The sequence below is a fragment of the Eufriesea mexicana genome, unplaced genomic scaffold (genome assembly GCF_001483705.2).
Source record: "Eufriesea mexicana isolate 0111107269 unplaced genomic scaffold, ASM148370v2 scaffold2207, whole genome shotgun sequence".
Classification (NCBI taxonomy): domain Eukaryota; kingdom Metazoa; phylum Arthropoda; class Insecta; order Hymenoptera; family Apidae; genus Eufriesea; species Eufriesea mexicana.
In genome coordinates this window covers 166403-185421 of record NW_016910280.1, presented here as the reverse complement: position 1 = coordinate 185421, position 19019 = coordinate 166403, and the positions used below count along the sequence as shown (strand labels likewise).

The 19019-nt window shown below is 28.4% G+C and overlaps 5 protein-coding genes across 5 annotated transcripts; 3 read left to right on the top strand and 2 right to left on the bottom strand.

Moving 5' to 3' along the window:
* Positions 1-626: 626 nt before the first annotated feature.
* LOC108549666 (BRO1 domain-containing protein BROX) lies at positions 627-2536 on the bottom strand. The gene is made up of 7 exons (XM_017903165.1): positions 2368-2536; positions 1953-2183; positions 1782-1877; positions 1516-1694; positions 1258-1433; positions 958-1190; positions 627-882 (listed from the first exon to the last, which is right to left on the bottom strand). Exons 1-7 carry the CDS (start codon positions 2466-2468, stop codon positions 636-638), a joined length of 1263 nt encoding a protein of 420 aa, XP_017758654.1. The 5' UTR covers positions 2469-2536; the 3' UTR covers positions 627-635.
* Positions 2537-2662: 126 nt separating this feature from the next.
* Glo1 (Glyoxalase 1) lies at positions 2663-9748 on the top strand. Its single transcript, XM_017903166.1, has 11 exons — positions 2663-2741; positions 3140-3435; positions 3508-3575; positions 3686-3862; positions 7557-7743; positions 7817-8206; positions 8344-8625; positions 8715-8844; positions 8912-9200; positions 9306-9523; positions 9601-9748. The coding sequence occupies exons 2-11, from the start codon at positions 3140-3142 to the stop codon at positions 9691-9693; spliced, it is 2130 nt and encodes a 709-aa protein (XP_017758655.1). The 5' UTR covers positions 2663-2741; the 3' UTR covers positions 9694-9748.
* Positions 9749-10062: 314 nt separating this feature from the next.
* Positions 10063-13109, bottom strand: Xpd (general transcription and DNA repair factor IIH helicase subunit XPD). The gene is made up of 12 exons (XM_017903174.1): positions 13012-13109; positions 12683-12937; positions 12374-12607; positions 12156-12279; positions 11987-12083; positions 11790-11923; positions 11195-11724; positions 10943-11118; positions 10606-10885; positions 10428-10538; positions 10260-10358; positions 10063-10197 (listed from the first exon to the last, which is right to left on the bottom strand). Exons 1-12 carry the CDS (start codon positions 13042-13044, stop codon positions 10063-10065), a joined length of 2208 nt encoding a protein of 735 aa, XP_017758663.1. The 5' UTR covers positions 13045-13109.
* A 664-nt stretch (positions 13110-13773) lies between these two features.
* Positions 13774-15652, top strand: Fib (rRNA 2'-O-methyltransferase fibrillarin). The gene is made up of 5 exons (XM_017903181.1): positions 13774-13851; positions 14244-14599; positions 14674-14847; positions 15115-15360; positions 15474-15652. The coding sequence occupies exons 1-5, from the start codon at positions 13839-13841 to the stop codon at positions 15642-15644; spliced, it is 960 nt and encodes a 319-aa protein (XP_017758670.1). The 5' UTR covers positions 13774-13838; the 3' UTR covers positions 15645-15652.
* A 552-nt stretch (positions 15653-16204) lies between these two features.
* Positions 16205-16893, top strand: LOC108549690 (uncharacterized). The gene is made up of 3 exons (XM_017903189.1): positions 16205-16238; positions 16311-16608; positions 16758-16893. Exons 1-3 carry the CDS (start codon positions 16205-16207, stop codon positions 16891-16893), a joined length of 468 nt encoding a protein of 155 aa, XP_017758678.1.
* Positions 16894-19019: the final 2126 nt, after the last annotated feature.

The window sequence follows — 19019 nt, the reverse complement described above, 5'->3', positions numbered from 1 at the left end:
TCCATAGAAAATATTTTATAGAAATACAGCTATATTTTGTCATTATATAAATGTTCCACAAATACAGCTTTCGTTATTATATTTCACATAATTTTAACATTTCAAACATTGACTAGGTTATATAATAACAGAAAAATAAATAAAATTAATTCAGAATTTACCTCTAATATTTTCTTAATTATCTATAAACATAATATTAAGAATATCTTATGTTTTCAATATAAAAAATAAAATATAACAATTACGTTATACGTATAATATTTTCATATTTTATATTGCACATATATAAATGATATTTAATTATTTAATTTGATATTAACAAAATAAAGTAAAACTATTAAAAATATATAGTGTAAAGATGTAATTTTTATGCATACAAAAATACTTTTATTTGTATGAATAATTTAATTCATGAAATAGTTTTTAATTAAAAATAAAGTAATTATATATATTATTCAATATATAAGTAAAAGCATTTAAATGCTAATTGAATACTATATTGTTAATTTGCATTTCACTAAATATATGTAAAAGTTTTTAAAAATAAATTAATATATTAGTTTTACAACAATATTTAATGTCACTGTGATAAGTAGTGAACTTAATCTATCACCTGCAATCCAGTGCTAAACAATTTATTGTAACATACATCCACTTGCATTCTTTGGATCTTTGGTACTTTGATGAATTGAATCTTCTTTGACAGGAGATAAATTTTGTTCCTTTTCAATTTTAGCAGGTGTTAACCCTGATAATGTTCTATATATATCTAAGTTCCATATAGAATGATGTGATTGCACTTGAAAATCAATAGGACTCACTAAACCAAAAGTAGCTTTTGTATCTAATGTTGGAACCTCTCCTGGTATTGTATGATGATAACTTCAAAAATATAAATTATTAAAATTAAATTTTATTCAGAAATTATATTTTTTTTTAACTGTATATAAAACTTACATTAAACCATTCTCACGATTACACTTATCAAGTGTAAGTTTTACTATGGGTGCTAATCGCTTAAATACAGCATGTTGATCTGGTTTTACTTTAGGTGCTGGTCCATTTATTTTTCCATACTCTTGACATAACATTTTTGCTTTTTTCAAACATGCTTCACTTTCTTGTAAGGCTTTAATTGCTTCCCCACATTTATCCATGGATAATAAATTTTCACCACAATAATTATAAGCCTACAAAATTTAATTGTTTAAATATTTTTATTTCTATAGTATTTATCTTTTTTAATAATTTGCTTACATAAGACTGGTAAAATGCAGCTTTAAGTTCTAAATATTTAATCCACTGTATTGATATCTCTGGTTTAAATGAACGTAGAGTATTAGCAGCATCTAGAAATAATTTGCTTGTTTCATTAGCTAATGCTGATATTAAGTTGGCATTATGTTTTAATTCTACTGCTCTGGCTACTGTCACTGTAATATAATATAAATAAAAATATATATTCATTAATATCTAACTCATTATAAAATTTTATGAATTTATTCAATATACAACCTTCTTGTGCTTCTGCTGTACATTGATTCACATATGCATTTATTATTCTTGGATCTAAATCACTTCCTAGTGGAGGAGGATTTGCCAATTGCGGTAAAAATTCTGTTTGTACAAAGGTAAATATTCCTGCAGCTCTTCTTAGCATAGTATGTACATCTTTTGCTTCGTTCATATTTATACTAATATATACAATAAATGATATTTCTCATAATATCATTTGTAGTTATTTTATATCGTATTATGTTATTATATAAGTATATACTTACTCATCTTTAGCAGCAATCATTGCAGCATGTTTCATAAACCAAAGTCCTACATTCATACTGATATTAGCTGCTTCATAAACAGAATCAGCACTGGAACTATAATAAATATTTTGAATTATACTGTAACTCGTATTTCTTTTTGAATGAAATTTATGTAAAAAAAAGTATTACTAAGTATTTGATCCCAATAATGTATGTGTCCACTTATACACAATAACATTTCTAAGTTTGCTAGGATTGGGTCTACCAACGTGTTCAGACTGTTCTATAGCAGAGTTTATTTCCCATATAAATCCATATAACAAGTTTAAATAGCTATGAAATGCTGGTTCAATGGTATCACTTGAATTATTTGGATTTTTAATTAAATCCAAAAGACGATTTCTTGATAATCTTAGATCACTATAATGCAACAAATGCAATTATAAGATAATTATTTTTTGTAATATAATAATTATTTATTTTATATTTTACATACTTCTAATTCTAAATAAGCTTTTCGTGGAATAACAATATTAAAAATATTTATTGATCACATATAAAATTAAATTAAATTTGATTTACTTTCTTCATAATTATAGCTAACCTGCATAGTTTTCTTGTAGCATCAGTAGGATTAGTTATTTTTAATTCGAATTTTTGATTTGTCGTAGCTTTTAGTACATTACGATGAAACCAATGTGCCATTTTGCTAATGATTTGAATTAAACTATTTTCTTTATTAGTATTCGTGTATTTAAATATAAATACAATATACTCAATTTGACAGATAAAGGAAATCGAAGCAGACAGCACGACACTACTACATGAACATTATATTCAATGAAAGATATTCCACTTTTTGCAGAGATTGTGACTAGATCGCTATTCTTTGCACACTTCCGCTTCGTGTGTCATTAAGTAACTGAGTGTCGGTCGTCATATTTATTATTTTCTGAAAGATAAAAATCAAGAAACAATGTATGTATAATAATAGATACCATTATAGATAAATAATGTACGCTTTGAATTATTATTATAACTTTATTCTAATAATATTCAATAATTATTATTTAACCTATGAAATTTTGAAATATATCACATAAGTGTTAAATTTTTATTTATTAGAATGGTTTTATTCACTTTTAAGTAAATAGAATTTGTATCTTTTATAAATTTTCAAATTTTTCCAAATTTTTCCAAATTTCATAGAAACAATCTCGGAAATAAGAATGTCCTTCAAAAATGCAGATACCTTATCTATAAATTGATAAAATTGAAAGATATCAAAGAATAATTCTATTGTAAATTTTTGTATACAGTTTTATGATTATTACTAAATTATGATTATTGTTTTTTTATATTATTGTTTATTCCAGATGGGTGAACTCACAGGATTAACAAACAGTGAAGCACGTGAACTTTGTAAAAAACCTGACCCAGCAACAAATGGTTACATAATGCAGCAAACAATGTATCGTATTAAAGATCCAAGAAAGTCACTACCATTTTATACTGAAGTACTTGGAATGCAATTATTACAGAAACTTGATTTTCCCGAAATGAAATTTTCTTTATACTTTTTGGGATATGAAGATCCAAAAGATATACCTACTGATAAGAGAGAAAGTATTGAATGGACATTTAGTCGTAAAGCAACTATAGAACTTACTCAGTATGTTTAAAAACTATATAGTCCAAATAATATTAATTTCATTTTATTGAAATTAATTTTGATTGTTTGTAGTAACTGGGGCACAGAAACTGATCCTGATCCTAAATATCATAATGGGAATACTGAACCTCGTGGATTTGGTAATATACTCTTTAAGTAGTACATAATTGGAATATAAAACAAAAATATCAATTTAATGATGTATATAAAATATAAGAATATTAATATAATATATTTTATTAATATATAGGCCACATTGGAATCTCAGTACCTGATGTAGAAAAAGCATGTGAAAGATTTGAAAAGTTAAATGTGAATTTTGTAAAGAAACCTAATGATGGTACGATGAAAGGACTTGCTTTTATTAAAGATCCGGATGGTTATTGGATTGAAATTTTAAACCCAATAAATATTGCAAATTTAATACCAAATCAATAAAATATTTTGCATGAAGTAATTTCTTTGATTATCCACAAATGTATAAAATTTATTTGAAAAAAAAAATCAGAAGTGAAACCAAATCATTTGTGTATGTGTATATGTATATATAATTTCATATGTACATGTACATATTAAGATTGTAATTATTCATATTTATGTATATTTTATAGTATCTGTACATTATTATATTACATTGTGTTATATGTATAATTTATGTATAATGTAATACTTAATTATACTTCAGCAAATAAAATCAAAATATTTATTTTTGAATGATTAATTTTGCACAGAGTTGGGCATTATTCCAATAGCATTTCAGACAAATTCTACGAATAAAACTTTATTCGAATAAATAAATAATAAATAAATAATTAAAAGTAAGAGATAAATAATTAAATAAAATAAATTATTAAAAGTTAAACAAATAAATAAATGAAATAAATTGTTAAAAAAATTAATAAATAAATTAAATAAATATAAGTAAATAATCAATAAATTAATTAAATAAATTATTATAAGTGGAAAATAGATAAATACGCTGATTTAGTCGGTTCAAGTTCAAGACATTCAAATCATGACGGCCAAGGAGCAATTGACGTGTCCTGTGACCACCAAGTGCCTACATGGATCGAGGCAACCTTTCCAAGCTCAAACGGAAATTTCCGAATTCAACCGATTTTTCAAAGATTCACAAACGTTTTATAATAGTTATTACATAGTTTATTGCAAATATATACTTCGTATAATTTACAATAACAATATGTACATTAATTTAAATACATACAACTATTTTTTCATATAAAAGAACTATTTACTTTCACGTAATAATAATTTTTAATATGTAAGTGTTTAAAACAACTTTTTAAAGTTAAAAAACTTGATTAGTGGCTAAAATCAATATTAATCAAAAAGATCTTATGCCATACCCATCACCTATCCTAAATTAAGCTAAAATTCGCGTTTATAATAAATTTTATGAATTTATTAACTTACATATATATTATATATATCTAACAATGCTTCCGTACGTTTTTATTCAGCCATTTATGAAATTTTTTATAAGTCCAGTGTTCCAGTAATGTGAGTTTCTAAATCCTTTTAATTTTTAATTCTTAAAATCTTTTTATTCATATGAGCTTTTCTTTATCATTAAAGACTTCTATGTTGATTTTAATTTTCTTAATTTATAAGGTTTTAGTCGTGGAGATTAAGTACTTTTTAATTTGTTCTTTTCGTAATAGAAACATATTTGTACTTCCTCTTTTGTTATTAATAAATATAAGAGACATCGATACATTAGCACATAGCTATTTCAAAGACGAAGCATCTTCCCGCGAAAACGAGGCATAGCTTGTCCAATCGCAGAATACTTCTAGTCGACGCGAATTCAACATGCCGGTAACACATGGTGAAATATTTTCGCGCGTTAAAGTGAAACTTTCATTGTCTAAACAAATCGTTTCGTGATGTAGTCTTATCATTGATCAGTGTTTTAATTACTGTAACTGACGAAAGAAGTATTCAACAACAATAATACGCAGTATCAGTTATTATTTCGGAACACTGAACTTTTGTAACATCGTCGTGATATGTACGAAAGGACCACCATACAAGATTAAATTGAGAAAACATTACCAAGAACAGGATAAATAACTGTGAACATTTGTTTGGCAGTAACAAACCACATGTGGAGAAAAGTAAAGATGTATATATGAAATAAAGTGACGGAAGTACAAGTGCATGTGAAATCGCGCTACACAGTTCAATTTTATCGTTTCTATTTCCGTAATTAGGCTTTCGGATTAGGTTTCTTTCCTATACAGCGTTAATTAGGCTTTTCTCTATCTCATGCACAGATTTTTCTACGATTTCCACCATTCGTGTCCGAAATTTAGTGACGAAGATGACCGTGGCTGTCAGATCGTGCGGCGTAATAGGTTTTTTCTCCTCTATTTCCGAAATAAGGCTTTTTGATTAGGTTTGTTCTATATATCTGCGTAGAGGGAATTCTTCCTTAACGGGATTGAATATTCCTTTTTAGTTTCAAGCGTGCGTTTTCGCAAAATAGTGCCGAAAGTGTCAATGGCTGTCAGATCGTGCGATGCAATTTATTTTTTGGCTTCTATTTTTTGAATTAGGCTTTTTGAATCGGATTTTTCCACTAATTCGCATAGAGTGATTTTTTCTTTAACGGGATTGGATATTTTTTTTCGGTTTCGAGTGTGTGTTTTCGCAAAATAGTGCCGCAAGTGTCAGTGGCCGTCAGATTGTGCGACGCAATTTACTTTTTCGGCTTCTATTTTTTGAATTAGGCTTTTTGAATCGGATTTTTCCACTAATTCGCATAGAGTGATTTTTTCCTTAACGGGATTGGATATTTTTTTTCGGTTTCGATTTCGCGTTTTCGCAAAATAGTGCCGAAAGTGTTAGTGACTGTCAGATCGTGCTGCGTAATAGACTTTTTACTCTTCTATTTCCGAAATTAGACTTTTTGATTCGGATTCTTCTATTTATCAGTGTAAAGTGAATTGTTCCTTATCGGGATTGGATATTTTTTTTTCGGTTTCGAACGTGCGTTTTCGATAAATAATGCCGAATGTGTCTGTGGCTGTCGGATCGTGCTGCGCAATTAACTTTTTTCGCTTCTAGTTTTGAAATTTGGTTTTTGATTAGGTTTATCCCATATATCAGCGTAGTGTGAATTTTTCTTTTACGGAATTGATTATTTATTTTGCATTTGTGGCGTTCATTTTCGAACAATAGTGACGAAAGTGTCTGTGGTTGTGAAATCGTGCTGCGCAATAAACTTTTCTCGTCTCTATTTTCGAAATTATGTCTTTGGATTAGGTTTTTTCTGTATAAGAGTATTAATAAGGATTTTCTCTAAGGAGTGGGTTGATCTTTTTCCGTTTTCGCCGGTTTACTGGCGAAATGCAATGCCGAAGGTGTTAATGTATGACGGATCGTGCTGCGTAAGAATTTGTTGCTTTTTTATTTTCAAAATTTCGTTTCAGGACTAGAAATTTTCTATTTAATATCATGAAGTGTACTGTTTTCTAACGAGTAGGCCGTTTCTTTTTTCGATTTCGTCGGTTCAGTACCGAAATACATTGCCGAAGGTTCACGTGGGTGATTTTTGCTTAAAAATGTATGAATAATAAAAAAATTGAAATTGTATTTTTTAGTCATTCCTCGAGTATAAAAAAAATATATAATATTGGTATTGTTTTACTATGGTCATATGTCACATGCACATACACTATACCTATATTCATAAAGATAGTATTATTTGAGTGGAATATCTTGTAATACAGTGTTCCTAGGTATCTTAGCAGTATACAACAGAGAAATGTCATATTATCATATATGACTTATAATCTCCATTATATCATGTCTGTATAACCGTTTATATTTGATTTATATCTTGCTTATAATATTATATTCGGACAACATTTTCTCATTTAGATTATTAATATTTTGTTTATTACAGAATTTTTAATACTCGTGTATTAAAGTAAGGTTAGATTTCAAACCGCAACATTATGTACACATCCAGTATTTGTTAATCAAAATTGTATTTTAAAGAATTAAGAATTATATTTTTGAATTCTGTCTCTGAGATAAAAAGAATATATGATTCAAATATACTGTATAGTAAATAACATTCAAACTTTTCTTTTTTAGTATGGTAGAAGATAAAAAATATGAAATTGACAGCCGAATTGAGTGTGATGGACATCAAGGTACATTAAAGTATGTTGGTCCTGTTGGGGAAACTAAAGGTTTGTGGCTTGGTATAGATTGGGATGATCCAACTCGTGGAAAACATAATGGTACATATGAAGGAGTAAAATATTTTAAAGCTAGGTAAGACCATATAAACATATAATGAATCTTATATAATAATTGTATGAATAAAATATTTACATGATTATAACAGGTATCCTACATCAGGTTCCTTTATACGCCCAGGTAAAGCAAAATTTGGAATTTCTTGTCCTGAAGCTATTAAAATTCGCTATGGACTCATCAATGATGAATTAGCGGGCATTGACAGGGACACATTAACAAGTTTACAAAAAGAAATTAATGCTCCTTTTTTGGAAGTTGTTGGTTTTTCTAAAGTAAATAAAAAACAAAGTAAATTTGATCAATTAAAAATAGTATGGTTGAGAGAACAGTGTGTTAGCACTGCTGGTAATCCTGGTGAATTAAAAGAACTATGCCCAAATTTGGAGGAGTTAGATATATCTAAAAATTTAATAAATCATTGGCAAATTGTAGCAGACATCTGTTGTCAGCTTCATTGTCTTGTTCGACTTAATGTAAGGTAAATTCATAATTAACAATGATGATGATGATGATGATGATGATGATGATGATGATGATGATAATAATAATAATAATAATAATAATAATAATAATATTTATTTTTATAATTATTCGCTATGTCCATCATTTCTTTAGTGAAAATTATTTACCAACTGAAGAAAATATGCAAGTATTAAAAGATTCATTTTTGATGATTAAGTATTTAACCATAGCAAAAATGAACTATAATTGGTTTGATATTCAACAATGTATGTGTATGTTTCCATCTCTTCAAGAACTATCAGTTTCTTTCAATATTCTTAATATCATACAAAAGCCAATAAAAACTGACAACATAATGAAAATATGTAAATTAACTCTCGAAGGAAATTTAATATCAAGCTGGGATGAAATTCTTAAATTAGATTCATTTTCATGGCAAGTAATACTAGCTTTAATTACATGCAGTTCATTACAATAAAATTATTTATTAATATAATATTTATATTGTAAAGTTTTTTTTACAGCTTAGAGTATTTGAATTTAAATTCAAATAAAATAGATAAAATAAGGTTTCCAACTGTTGAACCAACAGCAAAAACTACAGCCTTCTTTAATTTGCGGCAGTTACATATATCACAAAACAACATATCAGAGGTAAAATAAATATTTATATGATGTAGGTAAATTATTAGGTAAAATAATTTTATAATATAATTTGTAGTGGCAGTCAATATCAGAATTAGAAAAACTTAATAATTTAGAAGATTTGAAATTTAGAGAAAATCCTATTTTGAAAAATGAAAATTTGGAGACTGCACGTCAGTTAATTATAGCAAGAATTTCAAAATTAAAGTTTTTAAATGGTACTGAAATTTTATATGATGAAAGACGTGGTGCTGAGTATGATTATTTAAAATTATTTTTACCAAAGTGGATAGAGAGTGAAAATGATTCCGAAAAAAGGCTTCAATTTATAATTGAACACCTCCGGTATCCAGCATTAGTTTCAAGTAAGTAAAAAGTATTATAATGTAAATATTACAAAATTAATAATATACTTAAAGATTAATATTCTTTCTAATTATTAATTATGATATGTTATTTGAAATTTTTAGAATATGGAATTTCTGATATCCCTACATCCAAAGTAAAAGCAGAAATGATTTCTAATGTCATAACAGTGGAGTTTGTATGTCCAGATCATCCAAATCAGCCTAGAGGAATTAAAAGAAAACTATTAAAAGATATGGAAGTTCAAAAAGTTATTGGACTTGCACAAAGACTTTTCAGAACTGGAGGAAAAATACCAAGGCTCTCATTTATACAACAAAATGTAACTACGATATATTAATATAATTGACATATAATTTTATTATGTATTTTTTTATGCTTTTTTATGTAATCTTTTAGCTTTCTAAGGATGAAATACTTTTGGATAAACCACTTCAAGAACTCAGCTATTATTCAATACAAGATGGAGACCAAGTTATTGTAAGGTGGTGATATTACATGAATTGTTCATAGATATAATTGTATTTTGTACACTGTTAAAATTTCATCACCATACTTTGTTATTAAACTTTTTTAATTGCATAATTAAATTAATTTTTTATATCCCATTTGTAACTTGTCACTCCATCAATTTTTTACTTATAGTCAATTTAATTAATTTTATAAAATATTAATACTATTAATTTATAAAAATTGTATATTATTAGAAAAAATATCTTTCAGTGTAAAAATCAATACATTTTATATGTACTATGATACAAATCCTATACAAAGCACATATTGTAGTAAATTTTTATACATTATATGTTATCATATTTGATAAGATGGCACAAAATTTGTTATAAATGTAATATTAAATATTTAATTTTGTTGCGCCTTCTGTTCAATTTTGCCATACTCTTCTTTTTCAAGCTGTTCTCGTGTTAACAGGGACAATCCTAATTGATTTTCACGGGTAAATGGCTGTGCCATTTGTCGTAACCAACGTTTACTTATCTATAAATTACAATAAATGATTATTAATACTTGTTTTGGAAGCTTTCAATCTAGAATTTTACCTGTACAGCTTCTTCAGTTGATAAATTACATAAACTATCAGTTAAATGTTCCTGTATCCATTTTGGTAATTTACTTCGTTTATCTATTCTTGAAAATCTCTGCAAAAATAAATTTTGTTAGTGCATTGATTATTGAAAATCAAAATTATTTGTGATAACTTTTGTTACCTTATCTGCAAATACCATTATACCATAATCAGTTTTTCCTCTAATTGCTCTCCCAACGCATTGAGCTGCATGCCTCATTGCATCAAAAGTTAAAAAATCATTTTCTCTAATCTATAAGAAATAATATACATATTATATGAACATTTATAAATTGAACTTACAACGTTTAATAACTTACTTGAAACTGATCACGAAGATATTCCAATCGTGCCTTTAAAATACGTGATTGTGTATATACATAGGGAATTCCAAACATTAAAACAGCCCTTCCCAAATGGTGATCAAAATCAACTCCTTCTGATACCTTACCACGTGCTACAGAAAGCAGGACAGCACCCCTTCCATTCTCACATGCTTTTATGTAATTTATAAGAGCTAAACTTGTTTCTGCAGAATCCTGAGTTTCAATAAATAATAATTTATGCCTTTGAAGCTGATCTACTACACCTTGGTCATACCTACAAGGATAAGGTATAAATATATAAGAATAAATACACTCATTAATGCATACATACCACGCAGCAACAACAGACTCCATATATAAATAAGAGGTAAAAAAACAGACTAAACCATCTGGAACAGTAGCTGCAAATTCAACTAAAAGTTGACCATAATTTCGTATAACAGCAACATCTTCTCTTGTTTCATACTTTGATGAAATTGCAACTTGATCATTACCTTTTGCTACAATCTTATACAATTTTCAAATTAATTATTGAATGTAACTAATGTTAAAAAAAATAAATAAATAAAAACAATATACCTACCATAGGTAAAAGACAGGGTCTTGCTAATGTCATGGTGAAGGAAGACATTATGACTGGGTGGAAATTTAAAATTTTAGGATACATATCTAATGGCGATAATGTTCCAGATGTAATCACTACTGACTGAAATCTATCAAATATAGGTTTCATTGCAATGGACGAATCCAAACAAACAAAGTGAAGAATTGGATTTAGAACATTAGGTGTTTTGTCATCAAATGGTTCTACTATAATAGTAAAACCTTTTGTATATGTAGAAACTAATGTTGCAAGATGTGTCACTAATATTATTGGTGAAAAATCAGTTAAATCTGTTATCTCCATAGTACGTAAAAGAGAAGCAAGTCGTTCTGCACAAAATCTTAATGGTTTACGTTCTATTGAAACTTTTGCTTGAACATCTCTCAAGAGTGCAGCGGGTGATTCCTGAACTACATGTTGTACGCGTAAACGCGTTTTCAGGTATTCTACAAATCGTTTTAAAAAACTAACAAAATGTTCTGCATTTCTAATGTTACCAGGAACCACCTCTATAACAAAAATATTTTAAGTAAATTTATAATTATTTCAGCCTTATTTAGAATTAAGAATTTACCTTGTAAAACTTCATTTGGTAAAACAGGATTAGCTAAAATAATATCGGTTTCTCTTGCAACATGTGCATTTTTTAATCCTTCTACTAATCTCTCATATTCTTCCTTTAATTTATTTACATCATCTTCTCTCATCCTAAATTAAAAGTATCTATAACAACTATCAACATTACTTAATAAAATTTAATATATAACTCACTCAGCCACTGTTTTTTCAAGAAGTTGTATATTGCCTGAACTTTTTTCTAAAGTTCTCCTATTTATTTTTACACTCATTGAATCAATGCATACATTATCTAAAATTAATTGAATGATTAGAGTCTCTTTAATTTGTATATCATACATTTAATGTATTAATTAAATTGTACCTATGTTATGAGCTTCATCAAACACTACTACAGAACTTTTGCTTAATTCTTTTGACACAGTTTCTGCAATTTTTGGATCTAATAAATAATGATAACTGTACACCACAATTTGAGCATGTAAAATCTGAAATTACATATAAAAATTAGTACTTTATATTGTTTTAAAGTATACTATATTAATAAATATACTATACTAATTAGCTGTCTAAAATGCTTACTGTAAACCTTGCAAGGAAATATGGACACCAATTGCGGTCTCTTCCATATTCTTTTAAGTCATCAATAGAATATATGCCTGGTAGCATAATTTGTTCTTTGCCTTCTATGTCAAATCCTTCATAAAAATTACAAATCGGTGTGGATTCATCATAATTATGTCTCTCACGAACATATGATGCTGTGAGAGAATGACAACGTCCATCAACAATTTTGCCTTCACGTTCTCTGCTTACCTAATTTACATGTGTGATTAATATATTCATATACATATGCATTTATCAAAATGAATCAAATACAAAATTAATTACCTCTGGATGAATACACATATTTTTTCGTGAACTAAGAACTAAGCCAACAATCTTAGGTTTACTTCCTGTTTCTTTTTCATAATAGTCTATAAGCTTTTTTAATTCTTCTATGACTTTTTCTATTTCTGGTACTGTACGAGAACAATAAATTAATTTTGTTACATCCAATGGATTTTCCAACATGTATGCAACAATTAATGACAAAAGGGTTATGGTTTTGCCAGTGCCAGAGGGCATTTCTAATAAACAGTGTCCCTAAAAGTATATGTACAATTTAAATCTTATTTATTTAATAATTGTATGGTTCAATAGATGTATGAAATAAATACTTTAGCATCCAAGCCTCGTTTGAGTTCAAGCATATATGCATATTGTTCTGGATAAATATAATCGTAAGGAAAATATACAAGTAAGCCGTCAACGCTGATTCTGTAAACATAAACATTTAGTTAAAACTTTTGTTTTAGAAAGTTAAAAATTTTCTAGGTGAATATTTATATTTACTTCATATTCCAATACGTTCTATTACATAAATAATAATTTTATACACAATAAAATCATTTAATTATTAATATAAAAACCATGAGATTTCAAACAAAGATAAGGTTATACATATAACGTTATTTCATCCGTTCATGTCGCACAAAAGCGAACGTATTAGTTCATACGCTTCACGGACTAGCAATTACATATCTTGTGTTCATAAAACAATATTTTTTTAAACTTGTGAAAAGAAACCATTATTTCTAAAAGCATAAATATTATATGTGTTTAATTTATTTCAACACAATACATAGTTAATCTATATGCAAAGAAGAAAATAATTAATACAAATATATTTATTTATCATAAAAGTAATTAATATTTAAAATAATGATAATCGTATTGTAAAATATATAAGTAATATTAAATTTCAATAAATTAAAAAAATTTTATATTAAACTATTTACAAAGTATTATTGTTGTTAATATTTTTGAACTATTAATCGATTTTTATATATCGATGAACATGAATTCGATATACCGGTTTCAACCGGAAGGTGTTAAAACTGAATGCCGTTTCCGTGAAGATTTAGCGTCTGTAATGCTACACGTGTATGGGTAGATAAAATTTTAAATAAAATCGGAATAGAAATTTAGGTATTTAAGATTTAAAATGGGAAAACCAGGTAATTAATAATTGTTTTTATGTTAATATTATATCTAATTATTTAGAAAATAAAGATTTTTAATGTTGTAATATATTTCTATAATTTGGCGTGTAAATAGTTACTTATTTTATACTGATACAGTACACGCTTAATTGTTTTATAAAATATGCATATTTATTTGTGTAAACATAGTAAATCATTTTTTATATGAATACATAGGTTATTCAGTCAGTCAAATCATATTTTCAGTGTTTGTATGATAGTTTTACATTAACCTGTATTTGTATATTTAAGGTTTATTTTAAAATTTATTGTGTGTTTTAAAACTTTAAACATGTTGAGAATATAAATTTAGTATAAGATTATTTTATGCACTTCTTTTTTATATAATATATTTTATTTTATTATAGGATTTTCACCAGGTGGCGGTGGTGGATTTAGAGGGGGTAGAGGAGGTGGTCGAGGAGGAGGTGGTGGTCGTGGTGGAGGCAGAGGAGGTGGAGGAGGTGGAGGAGGTGGAGGAGGTGGCGGTGGTCGAGGTGGTGGTAGAGGTAGCGGTGGAAGAGGTGGAAGCACTCCACGAGGACGTGGAGGTAGAGGAGGAAGGGGACGTGGAGGTGGTGGCTTTAAAGGTGGCAAAACTGTTGTCATAGAACCACATCGTCATGAAGGAGTTTTTATAGCTAGAGGAAAAGAGGATGCATTAGTTACTTTAAACTTAGTACCAGGTTCAGAAGTATATGGCGAAAAAAGGATAAGTGTAGAGGTATATAAATAAAATAATATAATTTGTTATATAATTTATAAAAATTGTAATAATTATTGATTTGAATATTGCAGGGAGAGAATGGTGAAAAAATTGAATATAGGGTTTGGAATCCTTTTAGATCAAAACTAGCTGCAGCTATACTCGGAGGAGTAGATCAAATTCATATGCCGCCTGGCAGCAAAGTTTTATATTTAGGAGCTGCATCTGGAACAACAGTGTCACATGTAGCAGATGTTGTTGGTCCAGTAAGTTTATAAAAATATTTTCTTAGCATGTACAGGTTATAATGCATACATTAGAGCCAATTTAGTATAATTGCTAACTTGGTGTCGGAGTTATGCTATAAAAATCACATACTCGTTTTTCTAATTGGGTAAAATGTAGTAGGTTCTGCTCCAAAAAGACGTGTGTACAAAATTAACACTTATACTTTGCAATTGATAATTACATTATATCTACAAATAATTCTTAATAGGTGACAATATATTGTTTGTTTTCATTTACTGTTTTAGGAAGGATTGGTATATGCTGTAGAATTTTCTCACAGGTCAGGTAGAGATCTTATAAATGTTGCTAAGAAACGAACAAATATCATTCCTATAATAGAAGATGCAAGGCATCCTCACAAGTATAGAATGTTGGTTGGAATGGTAGATACAATATTTGCTGATGTAGCACAACCTGATCAAGCCAGGATAGTATCTTTAAATGCTCAATATTTTTTGAAGAATGGAGGTCACTTTGTTATTTCTATTAAGGCAAGTATATTAATTAACATTAAAAAAGAAATTGAAAGTTAATATCGTTTTTCGGTATAAATTATGCATACATTAAGTATATGTGCGTTTATATGGTGGCTATTTTGGTTTAGGCAAGTTGTATAGATTCTACAGCTCAACCTGAAGCAGTATTTGCCTCGGAAGTGAAAAAATTAATTGCCGATAAATTAAAACCACAGGAACAAATCACGTTAGAACCGTACGAAAGAGATCATGCTGTTGTTGTTGGAGTTTATAGGCCGCCACCGAAGAAAGCTACCTAAAATTATATATATGTATATATGTTAAGTTTAATTATTAAGATTGCATCATAACGACTATGATCTTTAGGATATATACAATAAGTTTTAATTACGAATGAAAAGATAAAAATAAATTGTAATATAATGTAAAGTAGACAATTTATGCGCATATAATTTGGACATTTTCTATAAAACAAAATTAATTTGATTATTGTTCCTGTACAGATTGTATACAAAAAGAAACGTACATGTACGATTGTTTAATACAAAATTTATATTTTAAATATCATATGATCGGTTCACTTATACTTTCATACAAATAAAAAAATTTAATAATATATGTATTGTGTTTAATTGTATACAGTAAATATGTTTTCTAGTTTTATATATCAAGTGTTATATAAAAAATATAGGTTGTACATTTTTACCAATACAAAAACAAATGAAAGTTATAATTACATTTATACATCTCTTTATTCAGAAAAACTTATCAAAATTAAATTTCAAAATTCTTGTACAAATTAACTAATTAATTCATATTATAATTATATCTTACTATGTTATATATGAACTAAATAAACATGCCTCGTCCACTGTTAAATATATCCAAAAGCGGTAAGATGTATAGATTTTCAATACCTTTATAAATGATTCTAACCATATTTAACGATCATAAATTACTTTTAGGATATGCTATCGATGAAAATCATAAATCATCAAATAAAACACTTAAACTTAAAAAGTCGATAACTGCAGCAAATCGTAAATTTAATTCAACTGTGAAAAGTCAAGATCGTTTAGTAGGAGGAGCAGATGTTCCTGAAGAAAAGGAAATATCGCAACCAACGGGAGAAATTCTAACAGAAATTAAAGTAGAAGAGGATGAAAAAACGTCTACTGGAAATGACGGAGAGAAAACTAGAAATGGAAGACCTATTCGTTCAACTGGACCATGCTGTACTTGTCTGTCACAAGGATCAACTGGGTATAATTACCATTTTTTTCGTAACGAAACTTAACGTATATGGACAGAATGTTCTGTCAGCTTGAAAAAGCATTTTTTGTAATAAATTAACATTCAAATTCACTTTAGTGTTAAATACCTTTTTACAAGATATTGTCTTATGAATGCAGAGATAAGAAGGTGGATGAAATGATCGATTATGTACACAAAAATTTACAAGAAGCGGGTAAAGCATTGGCCAATTTAAGCGAGAACTTTGAACACGATTCAAAGGTTGAGCCCCGTACGCAAGTAGAACCGTCATGAAATTGGGAAAACGAGGGTACAATAGAGTTGTTCCATAAAATTCAATATACGAATGAATAAAAACGAATAAATGAAACTGTCGTTTAAAACTCCCAATTTCGTAAAACGAATAAATTTCTATATTTTTTCAAAGAAAATCTAGTCTCACATAAAATATAAATAAGTGTAAGGTAATACATGCAAATTGAATTTATTTTTACGGAAGTTGATGTTCGCCGACATACTTGGTCGAATACAACAATGGTGTGGTTTGGTTCGAAACAAATTGGATATTTGTGAGAAAGAACTCGAAGCATTGCGTAACGAACTGATTGCACGAGCTTGTGAAATTGACAATCTAAGAAAATTATTAGCAGAATGCGAGGAACGCGAGGTTTGTTTGTTAATTAAAATCTGTGTCTTATTATAATTTTTACAACAATTATATGATTGTAGAAATTAGTTACAACTATTACACAAACGGAAGAAGTTCCTTTACAAGCCGAAGTAGCGACAACTCAAATCGATGAACATCCTATTGAAGAACATCCTGTGGATGATAATATAAAAGAAGATATACAAGAAGCTAGGATTTTGGAGCCTGAGGAAGTCAAAGTAATAGAGATAAAGCAGCCTGAATTGGAAATTATTTGCACGGACGCAGCTATTCAGTCTATTTTGAAAGACAAAGGAAGAATGAGACGAGAAATCGAAGTAAAATATTTTCATGTTTCTCTCAGAATCCAAACGAAGTGTGTTGTTATATTAAGACGTATTAATTCGATTAAATAGCTGGAAGCTGAAATAGCAAGGCTTCGCAAAGAAAACGAGCGTATTATAAAAGAGCGTGCCGAATATGAGAATGCGATACAACGAGCCTTGTTACGAGGTGTTTCGTCTTTGAATGTCGAAGCTTTGAGAGTTCTACGTTGTCCACCAATTCCATGTTGTTCTCCTTGTGCACCTTGTCCTGCTTCTGCTATGTAAGATTTTTAATTTCTCACAATGAAATCGATATTTAGAATCCTTGGCAGAGTAGGAAAGGAAAAAACAATTCTAATGACGAACTTGAAAGAATTAAACAAAAAGAAGTTCCAGCAAGGATAGCTATGTATACATTATCTGAATACTTTTTAAACGCTTGTGATTATGATCCCTTCACTTCGAAATGAAAAAGAGCATTTATTGATCTGTATCTAAGCAAGGCCAATCCTGACTCATTGAAGTTTCACTCTCAGGGAACCGATTGTGCCTCGTAAGAAGGTTGGTACATTGGCTAAAAGTTGCGTCACTCAACGTATTGGTAACGGAAAAAATTGTGTTCGCGAACAAGGCTATTGTACTGTAAAACAACCTTGTGCTAGTCCTTGTTGTTCTGCTGGACGAAGTCGGAAGTCTGTGTCGAACAATAGCATGATTTTTCTCCTTCATCAGGGAAACACGGAAAATATTTGTGGCTCGAATAACTACACAATGCCTCGAGTCTGCGGTTCACCGGTTATGAAAAAGATTGAAATACCACCGTGTCCTAGATTTGGTAAATAATGAAGTTTATTTTATTATTCTACCATTATCGAAGGCCTAGCTTTGAAGTTAATTATTCACTTTCGTTAATGTTACCCGCGAAGTTAAATTTTATTTATCTGCATAGTAAATAGGTAATTTATATTATGCTTGTATTTCTTTTAGACATAATATGATAATACGTAATGTAGAAAGGTGAATTCGCTTAAGAAAATGAAGTTGCTACTGCTGAAATATAACTACACGGATCGTCCAAATTTGAATTTATCCGTAATTTATTTTATGATGTAAAAGTAATAAAAAAACATGATATTGAAAGTATAAATATAACTTTATATAATATTATCAGAAAAATATTATAAATATTAAACATCCATTCTCATAAATAACATTAAGATTTTCATTACTTAATGTAAAATAGAATTGGAGGACATACCGAAGGTAACATGATATTGTATCTAACCTTGTATATGATACATCAAATATCATCGACACGTCGTAGTTCATGCATTTCATAGTTCACTGAATGCGTAATGAAAGTATAACATCCATATTGTTAAATAGTATTGGAAATAATAACTTAGATTCGATAACATGTTCCGCTTTCACTAATCTTCGAACCT